At 45.8% G+C, this 16439-nt stretch overlaps 1 protein-coding gene across 1 annotated transcript in view; it reads right to left on the bottom strand.

Annotated features, from left to right (window-relative positions):
• The window catches only part of LOC116485714 (ethanolaminephosphotransferase 1-like), a 54355-nt gene extending 44780 nt beyond the window's left edge, over window positions 1-9575 (bottom strand). Inside the window, exon 1 of the mRNA XM_032181223.1 lies at window positions 9488-9575. Coding sequence (XP_032037114.1) covers window positions 9488-9544 — 57 coding nt within the window. The 5' untranslated portion in view covers window positions 9545-9575. The remainder of the gene's footprint in view (window positions 1-9487) is intronic.
• Window positions 9576-16439: the final 6864 nt, after the last annotated feature.

The raw sequence follows: 16439 nt of genomic DNA, 5'->3' as shown, positions 1-16439 counted from the left end.
GATGTTAGGAAGCTGTTCTTACATAAACTGCTGTGTTATGGATACTTTGTGGATGTATAGTCATCGTTCAGACTTCCCTCCCCATTTTCAGGAATCCTGACACATGCATTAGGCCACATGCCACATCCTGTCATTTAATGGAAATCTGTATGAACCCATATCTATGACGCCATGGGGCACGTGGAGCTGTAGGTCAGGACGGGCTGCTCTCAGGGGGTCATGCCTGCTAGCAGCCCGTCCTCTTGCCTGCAGAGCAGTGCCGTTGCCTCCTTCATCCTTTGTCATTCCTTCACAGAATCACGGGTGAGGATCAGAGGTTAATTCAGGTTAGAAGGGACCTCAGAAGACCAGCACTGGGGTGCTGGTGTTAGATGTGCCTGGAGCTGACTCATCCCAAGCCCAACCAAGCACCAGTCTCAGCCTCTTCTCACAGGGGAAATGCTCCGGACCCAACCATCGTGCTGGTCCTACACTGAGCTTGCTCCAGTTTGTCAAGGTCTTTCTTGTACTGGGGGACCAAAACTGGATGCAGAATTCTGGATAAGGCCTAGCAAGTGCCACATGAAGGGGGATAATTACTCTCCTCAGGATATGCTACTGTTAATATGACCCAGGCTTTTGCTGCCTTCTTTGCTGCCAGGGCTCACGTTCAGCTTCCTGCCTCCCACAGTCCCGTTTGCCAGGAGTAAGAGGCTGATGGCCTGGTCTGCTAACTATGCTTGAAATGTGGGATCTCTGAGAGACACCAGAACCACACTACTACTGAGAGAAAGGCACATATAAGGGCAAGAAGAAGTCATAACATGCTGGCCCCAAGAGTTAAGTTCTTGCTCAGTGTGTGAGACAAGATAGATCTAATCCATTACTGACATTCATTATCCAAATACATTCAAATCCAATTCATTACCCAAAGCAGGGAGAGGTGGAGATGTAATGCTGAAAGTCAGCAACCATTTTTCAATCAACAGTAGTTAAGGGTGCTGCCTAACTTATCTTCAGGTGGAGGGTTTGTGTAATGGAACATGTCCAAACACTTAACAAAGAAGTCAAAATTATAGGAAAGAACTCAGAAATATGAACAAATATTGAGCAAGAGATAACAGAAGACAGGTGCAAATTTGTTGTTGTAAAGCTAGAGGCTAGCCTAGACTGGCAAAAGCACAAACCATGCTAAAAAGCAAGTTTGCCCACCCTCAAGGAACTGCACAAAAAGATCTTTAACTACCCCTATTCAAATAAACCCTAACATGGCAAGGAAGTTGATTTCTATGCATTTTTTTGTGTAGACTTGTCTTTGACAGACAGCAAAAGGAAATGACATTAGGATTCTGTGCTATATCTCTTTGTGTATGTGTACAAACTCCTGCGTTGCATTAACAGTAGCCAGAATTCCCACCCAGCTGGAGCTCTGCCAGGGTTTGTGCCCAAACCTCTGGGGAACCCAAAGAAAGTGCTCTAGGCCCAAAAGGGCTGGCAGATAACAGTGGGTTGCAGTTTTCAGGAGGGATGATAACGAGAGTTTCTGTACCACATGTGCTAAGCGGTTGTGTGATCTAGTATCCTGACGCATAAAAGAGCGGCGGTATTTCAGATAAGGATGAAAAAACTCAATTCCTCCCTCTACAAAACAACCCTTATAAAAGAATAGATCCCCTAGTTTTAAAACAAATAATCCATATCTAATTCACAGATTCATCTTCACAATTAATCTTCTATTAAAAAACAGATGAACAAAAGTACATATGAATACATAAATGTATATGTAAGCATAGCCTCACATATCCCACATAAAAACACTAAGCATTTCAGAACACTAAAATCTCTTGATAAAGCAATAAAATTAAAGTATGTGGTTGTCGTTTGCACTTTTGAGAGACTCAACAAGGCATACAACACTTCATATACAGAGTATTTGCCCCAGAACTGATGTCAGGAACAGAAAACCTTTGTAAATTCATGGGTGTAATGTAGCACTCAAAAATATATACAATTACACCATCGTTGGGAAAAAGTCCAGCAGCAGGTAATATCAAATGCAACATCTTTACGATATGGTTTCATTATGTTGCTGACTCATTAGCATTAGCATTTGATATGTATGAGGAAAATAATGTTTACAGAGCTCTTGGTACACCACATTATGATCTCAGCTACCATTACAGCAGGATGAGGAATATGAAACCATGGTTTATGAAGACAGTCTTTCAGAATTATGTAGTTCAGTTAGGCCATGACTCTTCTACACATGCATACAGTGAGAGAAAACATAAAAGTAATGAATGATTTGTTTTATTTTACATATTATTCAGCAAATTTAATTACACTCCCAGTCTTCCAACTCACAGACTCACAGAATGGCTGAGGCTGGAAGGGACCCCTGAAGGTCACCTGCCCCAACCCCCTGCTCAGGCAGGGCCACCCAGAGCAGGATGCCCAGGCCTATGTCCAAGCAGCTTTTGAGGATCTCCAAGGAGAAGGCCCCACAACCTCTTTGGGCAACCTGTGCCAGTGCTCCATTACCCACATGGGAAAGTGCTTCCTGATGTTCAGACAGACTCCTGTATCCCAGTTTGTGCCCATGGCCTCTTGCCCTGGCACTGGGCACCACTGAACAGAGCCTGAATCTATCCTCTCTGCATCCTCCCTTCCAGTGTTTATAGACACTAATAAGATCCCCCTGACCCTCCTGTTCTCCGGGCTGAGCTCCCAGCTCCCAACCTCCCATCTCTCTCAGCCTCTCCTCATAGGAGAGGTGCTCCAGTTCCTTCATCATCTTGCTATCCCTACCTTGGATCTTCTCCAGCATGTCCACGTCCCTCTTGTACTGGGGGGCCCAGAACTGGACCCAGCACTCCAGGTGTGACCTCACCAGTGCTGAGTAGAGGGTAAGGATCACCTCCCTTGACCTGCTGGCAATACTTTGCCTGATGTAGCCAAGAAAACAGTTGGTCTTCTTAGCAGCATGGGCACAATGCTGGCTCACGTTCAGTTTGGTGTCCACCAGGATAGTAAGGTCCTTTTATGCAGAGCAACTTTCCAGCTGGGTGCCCTCAGCACGTGCTGGAGCCTGGGGTTCTTCCTCCCCAGGCACAGGACTTTGCACCTCTCCTTCCTGAACCGCATGAGGTTCTTGGCAGCCCAGAGCTCCAGCCTGTTGAGGTCATTCATTAAGGTAGTTAGTATGAAGATGACTGCAAGAGTTTCTTGGTGAGACAATGACTTGCAATGACTCACCAATTTTATGGAAGGTGGAAAACATTATTCTGAGGGAATCTTTTTCAGTGCCTCAGACAGTCAAATGCCTTATTATACTGAGGAGGTTTGAAAAACTAACTACAGCTGATAAAACTGGTGATAGCTGTTTTAGAATAATATTCATAATTAAAATTTAGGAAAATGAAACTATCATCTGCAGAAACACTGTATAATAAACACTGTACTCATCATACACAAAGCCATCCATGCCCAACCATGAAGAGCGTTAAGTGTCTCCTAGGAAGTTCCAGATAAATATACAAATGCAAGTCTCCTGCCCTAAATTTTTATAACCATGTAAGACTCTTGTGCTACTGGAGTTGAAAACAAAATGCCTATTCCAACAACGTGAGCAGAATCTATTACATTTCAAAATCTTCTAGGTATACTGGTAGCCTCAGAAATGTATAAGGACTTAACAGAAATCCAGTCTTGTATTTTTTTGACAGTGGTCCAGTCCTGGATTTACACAAAGTGATCTCCACTGTACTATACTGAACACACTTTGCTCTTTTGTTGCATGTGGGCATGAGAAGGAACCATCAAACCTTGAAACACTATCACCAGCCCTGATACTGTTTCCCTAACTCACCAAAAGCAGGGCTGGGGTGTAACCTGAGAGGTCTTGTAGCCCAGCACTTTCATCTAATGCAGGATCACCTTTATGAGACCTTCAGGAAGTAGATCGAGTTACCTGGAGGTAATGAGCCTTCCAATTGCTAGTGATAAATAACTGCGTTGGCAAATTAAAATAAAACACGTCAGCCAACACTTTGCTAAAAAAGTGGTAAGCAACTGGTTTTTAACACTAAGCTCTAGGTTTTACATCCTCCTGAGGGAAATCAAACCATTTCTTAGGACTGGTGAAAGGATTACACAGCCCCTCCCAGTACCTGCTATTCCAGTGCTTCGCAGCCCTTATCAATGCAAGGCTGACACAGCACCTAACTTAAATTTCTGTTTGTGCAGCCAAAGCTTGCATATTATCTTTCTTTTAAAGGGCATGCATGAAGATTAACTGGCTGTTATTCTCCTGTTCCTACTGTGTTAAGACAATTTCTCATAGTTTGCGTTTTCTAGGTCTCTTAATATTTTTAAAGCCATTCTGTGGACTGTAAACTGTGTGCCAAAGCAAGCAGGGCACACTGCTCCAGCTGCTATCTGAGGGGTACCTCAAGACCAGCAGCATACGTAACCCCTTTGACATATCTATGACACACTTCACACATAAGAACTTTTTTTCTCTTATTTAGAACAGCTACAATGCTGCTGACAGAGTGATCCCCAGGTATCAGTTTTGCAGTCTGTCGTCTCTTATTTTATGTTTGAAATGCTGATTTTCTTTCCCTTAAGCATTGTAACTTACTTACTGGATTTTGCCATATTGATTTCTGGCCATTATGTATCCCTCTCTCAAGAACAGTTTAAATCATAAGGCTTTTCTTCAAAGTTCCTTGGTGTCACATGAAAATTTTACAAGAGTATTCTCTGTTCTGGCAATTAATGAAAGTATTGAACAGTAATGGAGCTGGGACAAAGAGACAGCTCTGTAGGTAGGACTCTTATCCTCCTACTTTGACACAGAACTTAAAATCACTCTTTAGAGCAATACATTTCCATTTTATGCTGATTTCTTCTTAGTCACCTCTATCTAGTTTACTTACAAGAACGTGGGACAGTATCAGAAGTCTCACTGAAATGAAATCACATACACCTCATTTAGTGTCCCCTTCTCTGCACAGGGAGATAAGACCTTAAAAAAAAAAAAATCTTAAATAACAGGAATACTGTAGACATACCAGGTGAAAATGTGGCATCTTCAACCTTAATTTCATAGAATCATAGAACAGCTTGGGTTGGAAGGGACCTTAAAGATCCCATAGTTCCAATCCCCTGCTGTGGGCAGGGACACCTCCCACCAGACCAGGTTGCCCAAAGCCCCATCCAGCCTGGCCTTGAACACCTCCAGGGATGGGGCATCCACAGCTTCTCTGGAAAACCTCTGCCAGTGCCTCAACACCCTCAGAGTAAAGAAATCCGTCCTAACACCTAATCTGAATATACCCTTTTCTAGTTTAAAACCATCCTCCTTAGTACTATCATTATCTGACCAAGCAAAAAGTCACTCTCAATCTTTTTTATAAGCTCCTTTAAGTACTGAAAAGCTGCAATGAGGTCACCCCAGAGCCTTCTCTTCTCTAGGATGAACAGCCCCAGCTCTCTCAGCCTTTCTCCATAGGAGAGGTGCTCCAGCCCTCTGATCATGGCCCTCCTCTGGACCCACTCTAACAGCCCCACATCCTTCTTGTGCTGGGGGCCCCAGACCTGGATGCAGCACTCCAGGTGGGGCCTCAGAAGGGCAGAGCAGAGGGGCACAATCACCTCCCTCACCCTGCTGGCCTCTCCTCTGTTGGTGCAGCCCAGGACCCAGTTGGCCTTCTAGGCTGCAGGCACACACTGCAGGCTCGTGTTGAGCTTTTCATCCACCAGAATCCCCAAGTCCCACTCCGCAGAGCTGCTCTCAGTGAGTTCTCCCAGTCTGTGCTCATGTCTAGGATTGCCCCAACCCAGGTACAGCACCTTGCACTTGGACTTGTTGAACCTCATTAAGTTCACATGGGCTCACTTTTCTAGCTTGTCCAGATCCCTTTGGGTGGTATCGATTCATTCTGCCGTATTGATTGCACCACTCAGCTCGGTGTCATCTGCAAACTTTCTGAGTGTGCACTCGATCACACTATGTCACTGATAAAGATATTAAACAGCACCAGTCCTGAGACAGATCCCTGAGAGACACCATTTGTCACCAGCCCCCACCTGGACACAGAGCCATTGAGTTTGTAATATCATATCTGATTTTTGTATGATGTTTTGCAAAGCCTATTCTTTGAGTCAAGCTCATGTACCTTTTTCTTGGATCTCATGACTCATGAAATATGATGAGGAGTACAAGTTTTTTGTCTTGGAAAACCTCAGCCCATAGGTCCTGTAGAAAAGCCAGTTCAAGGCAGACTTGCAGGGGAAACCCTAAGATCACAGCGAAAGGAACAGGCAATGGCAACAAGAGCTCATCATTGACATTATTCAATTCTACTGAGGAGAATTCCTCAATTCTACAAAAATAAAGAACCAAAATTCTGCTTTTATTTGTACTCATTACATGACTGTCTCAGAACTGCATCTTTACAACAGAAATCCAAACAGAAAATGCAATTTTCATAAATTCCATGGGTGCTTCTCTAGAACTGCCAAATGTTGGTAACAAACCTAACTGTAGAAATCACACGATCCAAGTCCTACATGTATAGCTACAGCTGGCTGCAGCATTTCAGCCATGTCACACCAGATGCTAGGCAGTGGCATGAAGTCCGGGTATCGGATCATTCTGCTCTACAGTTGCAGCAAATCTCCTGTGCTTGCAACTGCCCTGAAATCAGTACGTGCCCATCTGCCCCAGGGCACGTACAAGGCAGGGTTATTGCAGCAGCAATACCCAGGATTGCAGGTGTCCTTATCATCACACCCCCGCCTGTTCGCTGCACACTTCCAACCAGAACACTCTCTGAATGGCTATGTCCTCACTCAGACACAGAGTAGACCAACAGGAGTAGATTCATAAAGTAAAATAGCTGGCACTGAGGATCTGATGTCCATGCCATAAGGATTTCAGAAAGTTTTACATTAAAATGGTTTCAGTACGGGCTGAACGCTCGTAACTGTACCAGTGTGTTCCCAATACATCTGCTTTAGGGTCATTCAAAGAATTCATTTCGTGTGCTCCAGGATGGCTCTGTGATGTGAACCAGAGCTCGTCAATGAGGAAAAACTTGCTTAAACGCATACTGCTGATCTAAACTAAAATGCTCGCTAAAATACACTCGCACCTGATGCTGCTAAAGGGTGCTGAAGTCTTTGCATTCATTAGGTCTGCCATTCCCTTTGCAAAGAGCTGTACTGGGTTTGTTGCCAAGACCCTCCTCCGACCGCGAGCAGGAGACAGCAAGTGGCTAAGGCGTACAATTGAGGCATTCATGGCAAAGAAATGAGTTCAGCTGTGCGAAGATTTTGAAAATCACCAAGTAATTTATTTGTGCAAGGTTTACCTTTGTGAAATGGAACTGATTACACATCAGTCTTTTAAGCTGGGTTGTGATCAGCTCCCAGATGTTGGTGGAGAAATTGTGCAAAGTGCAGATCATATTGAGCCACTGACGTTAGTGCAAATATAATGCTGCAACATAGTGCACAATGGAGAGATGGATGCCTCCATCTAGTTTCCTAGGCACGCTTCAGGTCTGAAGCAAGAGTGTTTCAGCTCAATATTGAGCATGTGCTAATAAATCCTTCCAGGGATTATCTAGCTCTTCACAGGGCCAACCTGTGAACACCTCCACTGTACTGTAGGTCTGGGTCCACCAGAAAATGTGCTACAGAGATACCCAGGTGGGTGCAAAAAGAGGAAATGTGTGTGCTGGGCAGAGTTTAGTGCCAGTCCTGTTGACTCAGCAGCAAAGACAGCAGCACTGGGAAGGTGGAGGAGCAGGATGAGGCCCTGGATGTGGGGGAGAACGGGGGAGATGGCAGCCAGAGGGCAATAAGAGGTTGTCTCAGGCCTGGGAGGGGTGAGAACAAAGCAGTGGTTGTGGCAGCAGCCCTGGGCATGGGAGGGAGAGGAGAGGAGGTGGAGAGGAGATGGTGACAGTGATTAGCTCTCCTTGCCTCTCCTGGCTGCATTCCCCTTGCATTTTCCAAGGGCTTTAACCCACTGTGAGCTGCACTCCAGGAACAGGCAGGGCAGCTCAGGGGCAGAGCTGCCATCGCCTGCTTTGCCACCTCCTCCTGCAACCTGGAGTGCCAGGAAGGTGGTGCAGACACCCCACCAGCTCAGTGGCGCTGACCTCACGCAGTTGTGTTTCTCGGGGTGTAGCCTGCATCATTTGGGTTTATGGACTTCTCGATGTCCCAGTCCTGAGCCACCTGAGATAAAAGAGAAGTCACTGTCTGATCTCGCTTTTCTAAATCCTGTACTTACCCTGGTGTTTCAGAGCACAGTTCAACAGACATTTCTCAAGTGTGTTGGCTGATTCCTTTGGTTAAGAAAACTGCCAACAGATTTTCCAGCGCTCCTGAGAAACCAAAGTAATCTGAATATACTCAACTAAAATGTTGCAATGTGAGATTCTGTGTTCAGGTAATGATTCGCCCTGTAATTCTTAAGTAGTATACAGAGATTATGAGTTTAAAAGAAGATGGTATTACACTTCTTTCCCAACTGCATGTGTTTGCAGCTACTTTTACTCAAGTGATAAGGAAGAACGTAACACAAATTCCTTGCATTTGCACTACACGCTCAAAACGTTTTAGGCGAGTTAATCCCCAAACTATTATGTCTGTTTAGGCTAAAAATAGCCTGTTATTTTTCCTCTGGCAACCTCAGTCAAGAGCGTGGCTCCACCGTTCAAGCAGGGGCCTGCGCAACTCGGAGCCAGCAGCCAGATGCAGCCTGCAGCGCGTTTTATCCCCCTGGCACGGCAGACGCCCAGACAGGTTAGTGCATTTTAACAAGCTGCTGGCACAACCAGTTGCTGCTGCTGGTAAGCGACCTTGCGGAGGCTCTCGCAAGCACGGCTGCTCCCAGATAAGGCCCTCTGCAGCGAGCAGGGGAGCAGGAGGAGCTGGAGGGAAGGCTGGCAGGGTGCGTGCTGGAAGCAAGAAGCGTGGGGAGTGCAAGGTGGAGGAGCTTTGGGAAACGGAGCCTAAAATACGAGGTTGGCTGGTGGATGGTCCGCGTCCCCCGTGGTTGTGCCAGGGCACGGGGTGAAGGTATGGCAGCAGGGTGGCACTGCACATCCCGGGCACCTGCAGCCCCACTAACACACCCTGCAAGGCAGGGGCTGTGTCCTGGGAACGAAACCCGGGTATCACCGCACACACCTGCAAGCAAACCCAGCAGGGTAAATCTAACAGGTAAATCGAAACACTTCACGAGACACCTGGTGGCTTGAACCCCGCAGGCCTGCTGTTTGCAGACAGGAGGTTTATTTCAGCCTCCTTACCCCCAGCTTTCCCCCCTCCCTGCTTTTCCCACTCACGCTCCCGCCCCGCGGCCGCGCAGGGCGCCCGGCGGGCACCCCCTCCAGGCTGCAAACCCGCTGCTCGCCCCCGTCCCTTTGCACGGAGCGGGGTGGGGTTGGGGGCTGCATCCCGGCGGCTGCCTGCATGCCCCCGGTACCTTGTAGTGTCGGAAGCCGTCCAGCTGCCGGGCGCTGACATACCGCCGCCGCCACATCGCAACGCAGCGGGCGGGGAGGGGAAGGGAGGGGAGGGGAGGGGAAGGGAAGGGAAGGGCCGGGCCGCCAGGGGCGGGCACCGGGGGCGGCTCCTGGCGCCTGCCCCCCCGCTGGTGGGTCTCGCACAGCCCTTCGTCTCCCCCTGTGGCTGTGGTTCAGGGGGCATTGTGGTGGTAGGCACTGAAACTGGTCGGCTGGTGGGCCCTGAAAGGGGTTTTCTGGCTAACTGGTTCTTTCTGGGCTCCGCGTTGCAGGTGCGGTGGTTGTAGGATGCGCCACGGTTGTAGGATGTGCCACATCGTTTAAACTGGCGTGCTTGAGAAACCAGCGATACTGAGGAGTGGAGATTTTGCAAGCAACAGCCCGCATGCTGCATCTCTCGCAGAATGACTGAGGTTGGAAAAGACCTCCGAGATCATCCGGTCCAACCCTCTTAAACTCTGTTCAAGCACCTGCACCAGAGATCCGCACCAGCCTGCTGTGCTGCTCGTTCTCCCATGTGCCTGGTGACAGGACGAGGGGGAATGGGCTAAAGTTGCACCAGGGGTGTTTTAGGTTGGATATTAGGAAAAACTTCTTTACTGAAAGGGTTGTTAGGCATGGGAATGGGCTGCCCAGGGAAGTGGTGGAGTCACCATCCCTGGAGGTCTTTAAAAGACATTTCAATGTAGAGCTTAGGGATATGGTTTAGTGGAGGACTTGTTAGTGTTAGGTCAGAGGTTGGACTAGGTGATCTTGGAGGTCTCTTCCAGCCTAAACAATTCTGTGATTCCTGCTGGTTCCCAGAGAAGGGAGGCACTGCTGTGGGCAAGGGGCTGTGGAAAAACGTGGAGCCACCTTTCAGCTGCGAATGCCTGCGAGCATATGGCTTGACACCTTGCGTTACCTTTGCTGCACACTATTCGATGGAGAGTTGAAATCATGGCTGAGATCCCATTAACCAAAGGGAATCTATCCAGAAACAAAATCAATTAACATCCATTACTCAGGGCCTGTGAGTGCTTCCAGGCACCTAATGTATTGTGAGAGCCAGTGTTATTTTACAAGCTCTGCAGGTTTGATAGGAATTATATACAAGTTAAAATAGCTAAGTGCAAACAGTATACAATTGTTCTCTATTATTAATTACACATTAATCATTTGAGACATTCTTACATCCACATACTGCTTCCAATAGCAGTGTCTTCTTCCAACTTCAGCTCTTGGAAACAACCAAAACTTAAGTACTGAGCTTCAGATTACTGAGTTACTGCTTGACTCCAGTTAGGAAAGCTAAAGTATTTGGATCTGATAACTTCCAGGAACCAACTCCTGAAATTAATGTGCACTCATACACTGGATTTTGATTTGGGATTCCTTTCACCTCTCAGTGTTACTATCATGTTTTTAAGTCGTATTATGTTATTGAATTAATTTACATGGGTGTTTGAGAAGAGACCCTGCCATAGTCAACAGAGATTTTTTTTTATGCAAGTAGGTTGCCAAAACTGACCCAACCATTTTCTGGTTATCACTTTCATTTCCTAAGTTAAACTCACATAAGCCTCAAACATGAAAGCAGAAATGTAATGGAACAACTGTGAGGAGTGCGATAGACAGTGGTAGAAAAGGCACGTGCTTTTTGAAAGCTATGAGTTCACAAACTATTTTTTCTCTCTGCAGACCTCTAAGTGCATCTTAAAAAGAAGAATTGCCATCAGGAAGATACTGATATAGAAGATATATATAGTAGTTACAGAGCACAAGCTATATTTCCCGTTCTTCCCCGAAAACTATCTTGCTGATAAGCACTTTAAAAATAATAATAATAATAACAAAAGGGGGCAAATACTCCACTAACCAGAGAATGCAAGAGACTACCTATGTGTAACAACGCAATTGCATGAATTTACACCTCAGCATGTTCTATGTCTGCTAATCACCACATCAAAGCAGGCAGCTTTACTCTGCTATAATGAGCAGAGGGAAACAGGCTAATGACTGAACATGAAACATCACAAAACAAGCCACGACATAAGTAATACTACATTTGAGAAAACTGTGGAAGTTATACTGACATGTACTAGTCATTGATTTAAGAAACTTCCTTGATTTGGGGCAAACTGAGGACATTCATAAACCCATGAGCCCTGATGGGGTGCATCCATGAGTGCTAAAGGAACTGTCAGGTGTGATTGTGAAGCCACCCTTGTACTCTTTGTTCAATTGTGTCAACTTGGATAAGTGCCCAAAGTGGAGGAAAGCAAATGTCACTCACACCCTCACGAAGGGCCAGAAGGAGGACCAAGGGAACTACAGGCCAGTCAACCTTATCTTGATCCCTGGGAAGGTGATGGAACAGCTAATCCTGGAAACTACTCCCAGGCACATGAAGAAAAAGAAAATCATCAGGAGTAGTCAGCATAGATATTGTCTTCCTGGACTTCATTAAACTCTTTGCTGCCGTCCCCTATGAGCTTCTCACAGAGAAGCTGTTCAAGTTTGGGCTGGATGAACAGACAGTGAGGTGGATTGAAAACTGGCTGAACATCCAGACTCACAGGGTAGTGGTCAGCAGCACAAAGTCTTCTTGGAGGCCAGTAGTGAGTGGAGTACCCCAGGGGTCAATACTGGGTCCAGCCTTGTTTAGAATATTCATTCATGATCTGGGTCTGGTTCTGCACCCCCTCAGTACAAGAGAGACCTGGACATGCTGGAAAGGTTCCAAGGTAAAGCCACCAAGATGATGAAGGAACTGGAGCACTTTTCCTATGTGGAGAGGCTGAGAGAGCTGGGGCTGTTTAACCTGGAGAAGAGGAGGCTCAAGAGGGATTTTATCAGTGTCTATAAATACCTGAAGGGAGGTGCAAAGAAGATGGAGCCAAGCTCTTTTCAGTGGTGCCCAGTGCCAGGACAGGAGGTGATGAGCATAGACAGGAGTCTGAACATCATGAAGCACTTCTTTCCTGTGCAGGTGACAGAGCGCTGGCGCAGGTTGCCCAAAGAGATTGTGGGCTCTCTCTCCTTGAAGGTCTTCAAAAGCTGCCTGGACATTTGTCCTGGGCAACTTGCTCTAGGTGTCCCTGTTTGAGCAGATGCGTTGAACCAGATGACCTCCAGAGGTTCCCTCCCACCTCAGCTATTATATGATTCTGTGATATCTTTTTCAAATTGAGATGTTTTAGAGTGCTTTTCCAGACAGCTGTAGTCCAAGCTGGCTGTCCAACATGCATGATTGTGGGAAAAACAAAGAAAGCAGCCTTAGTGCTTTAGCACATTCCCTGGTCACATTTCTGGAAAATTAATGAGCTGGGGCCTGAGGAAAAGGGAACTCTAAGTGGCACCAGCAGGTGGGTATCACAACCAAAAGGAAATGAGCTTAAGTATGGGTGAGACAAGCATTAAGACAAATGCCCAAATCAGAGCACAGTTAACTTTCATTGTAGAAAAAGCCTGAGTTTTATAAAAACTTTGGCTGCAATGTTTGTGACAGTTCAGACTTCACTGAGGAAATGACCCCAACAGGGCTTTCTGCAGCTCAGTGAGAAATAATTCAAAGTCAGATCTGAGTCTGGGGAAATTAGTAGGGAAATTCCCAGGTCTTCAGTGCTGTTTACTAATGATGTGTAGTACTGAGAGAAAAACAATGATTTATTATTTTGAAAGAGCAGACATATTGTACCACTAGTAGATGCAAAAAAAATGTTTAAAAGGATAACTGTTCTACAGATACAAATGTTATGAAAGAATGAAAGAACGAATGAAAGAAAAAATGAAAAAATAAATGAACAAGAGAAAGAGAAAGAGAAAGGAGAAGGAGAAGGAGAAGGAGAAGGAAAAAAAGAAAGAGAAAGAGAAAGAAAAAGAAAAAAAAAGAAAATAGGAAAGAAGAAAAAAAAAAGAAAAAAAGAAAAAAAAAGGAAAGAAGGAAACAAATCAAGACAAGTTACATTTAAAATGCCAGGAAAAGAGATGAGGGCTCAGGATGGCTTAGAATGAATATCTGGCTTTCAGTTTTCATTTTATTACAAGTTATAATGGGGTTTCTTGTATAGGGAGAACAGCTAGTATGGCAACTTCAGATTTAGTAATTTATGACACTGTTTTGTTTATTCCCCAGCTTAAAGCTGCCTACTATGCAATAGCCTTTATCTAAAAGACATCTAATGATACATTTCTGGTACTTTAAGGAAAAGTAAAGAGAAATCAGGCAGAAAGCAACCCCAAAACAATCAGCAGCCAAAGCAGGCAAGGAAGGAACTAATGTACTGGGAGGAACAGATGAGGTGGGAGCAGTGTGGGACACCTCAGAGTTCCCCAAAATGTGTAACATACGGGACCTCCTACTCCCCCCATTACTGCATGTTCTAGCAAAAAGCAAAGAAGTAAGCAAACGAGTATACCATAATGGAAGCAGATAGAAACTGAAAAACACAAAAACCACAAAATCATGGCATGTTAATATTTAAGGTATCTATGCTGCAAAAGAAGGCGGCTGTTCCAGCGTGTCTAGAATCAGTTTAGAGGCCCAATTTAAGTTTCAGGCTCCCTTTAACCTTCTCCTGGTCTGTATCCCATTTAGCCTAACATTGGAAATGCATCCTAGAAAATGATCACATCTCCCCACAATGTGATAAGATCACATCTTCCCACAATATGTGATGTATCAGTTCCCATGTCAGTTGTCCATTTGCAGTTTCAGCTTGCCCATGGGCAGACAAGCTCCATGAAGGCAGACCCCTACTGGGAAAAAGGCCCCTTAGGGGACCTTAAGCTTTTCTGCGTAGATGACGGTCACTTGCTCTACAGCAAAACAGTTCCAGACTGTTCGTAGCACTAAGAAAATCTTACACTTGGAGCAAAGCAGGCTTATAAGTAAGCATGTGGTGAAGATAGATGGTTAAAGAAGATAGGACAAATAACAGGAAAAATGTAGCATCTTGGTTTAGGAAAATGTAGGTAGTAGCAGGGCTGTACCTTTTGGTTCTTAGCTCAATTATGGCAAATTTTGGAACTTGAAGCTACTCCTGAGGGGAGCCCATGTCTGGGGAGCACCACGGTGGACTCCTTAAACAGACAGCCTAATCCTTGTTTCCTCTACCTCCATTCCTGCAGGTCCTCAGATGTTTTCTCCACATTGCCATGGTGAAGAAAGAAAAAGTCCTAAACAAAATACCACATGAAGTGTCTCTGGTCAACATACTGTCCTAATAAACAGAACAGGCTTGAACCCGTTCTCATGCTCTGGGGGCAAATGACATGGTACATCTTGTGCAGTACAACTAAACTCTCTTCTTCCATGACAGGTCAGCCTCATCCGTGCTGCCTACCGAAAACAAATCCTGGCTTGTGCTACCTCCTGAACAGTGCCAGGGGCACTGTTTGGGAAGACGCCAGCTGGCAGGGGCACGAACCAGGCCAGGAAGCCTGCTGACAATCAAGCAGCAAGGACAGTCACAGGGCAGGGCATGAGCCCGTCTGCGGTCTGGCTCCCTTCAGTAGGCTGGTGGAAAAGCCTGGACCCAGCTGCCCACAGTGCTGACCTGCTTACCTTGTTCCCCGCTCCACTTGGATTGCTCCAGCTCTTTTTAGTCTCCTGGGGAGCAGCTAACCTCCTTGAATACTTGCCACTCACCACCAAAAAAATGCTGGGCTTAAATGGTGCTTAAAAAAACCTTTTTCAAACTGGCAAGATCTTCTTGACTGCAGACAGTTAGGAGTCCCCATCCTCTTTCCAATATACTCTTCCTTGTGCACGGCTTTTCTTAAATGTTTTTCAGCAGGTCTATGCAAAGTGTTCAACACGAGGACATGCCTAAATGTGATAAAACCAGTCATGCTGAAGCAGTAGTAATGCTGGACATGAAAGAGAAATTTCTAAAGTTACTAGAAAACATAAAGAACAGTTTTATCATACTTCAATAATTTTAAAATATCGTTGAATTAAATTAGCAGGAAGAGCTTTAGACTTTGGTGGGAGTAAACCAGTCTAATGACTGACCTTTAAAAAGTGCCATTTTTTTCAATCTCAGAACATAAGCCTGTGATTTTTTTTTTTTTTTTTTTTTTTTTTTTTCATTCAAGCCAAACCAAAGTAGATTTGATAATAGATGCTCGGTTTCAGTTTTGAGAGTCGTATTTTATTTGTGTTTATTTTGTTAAACGACAGAGATATCTTGCATAATGCAGACAAGTACTGTCAGAGACTTTGTAGAAGAATTACAGAACCCTAGACTACCCCGAGTTGGGAGGGACCCACAAAGATCATTGAGTCCAACTCCTGGCTCCACACAGGACCACCCAAAAATCAGAACATGTGTCTGAGAATGTTGCCCAAATGTTTCTTGAACTGGCAGGCTCCGTGCCATGACCACTGCCCTGGGAGCCTGTCCCAGTGCCCGACCACCCTCTGGGTGCAGACCCTTTCCCTAAACCCCTAAAACCTGATCCTCCCCTGTCCCAGCTCTATGCCGTTCCCTCAGGTCCTGTCACCGTCCCCAGAGAGCAGAGCTCAGCGCCTGCTCCTCTGCTCCCCTGGTGAGGGAGCTGCAGGCCGCCATGAGGCCTCCTCTCAGCCTGCTCTGCTCTGGGCTGGACAAACCCAGGGACCTCAGCCACTCCTCACACATTTTCCCCTCTAGACCCTTCACCATCTTTGTAGCCCTTCTTTGGACACTCTCTAATAGTTTTATGACTTATATTGTGATGCACAAAACTGCACACAGTGGGAGGACAACCCCTTCCTTTGACCAGCTAGCAGTGCTGTGCTTGATGCACTCCAGGAGAAGGTTGGCCCTTTTGGCTGCCAAGGCACACAGCTGACCCATATACAACTTATTTACTCATATTTCTTTTACAGCACAGAATGCAAAGAAACACGTGGAAAAGACAGAACGGCCAGCCATCTCCACACAG

The sequence above is a fragment of the Aythya fuligula genome, chromosome 2 (assembly GCF_009819795.1).
Source record: "Aythya fuligula isolate bAytFul2 chromosome 2, bAytFul2.pri, whole genome shotgun sequence".
In the NCBI taxonomy this organism is placed as follows: domain Eukaryota; kingdom Metazoa; phylum Chordata; class Aves; order Anseriformes; family Anatidae; genus Aythya; species Aythya fuligula.
This window is presented reverse-complemented; position numbering and strand designations above follow the sequence as displayed.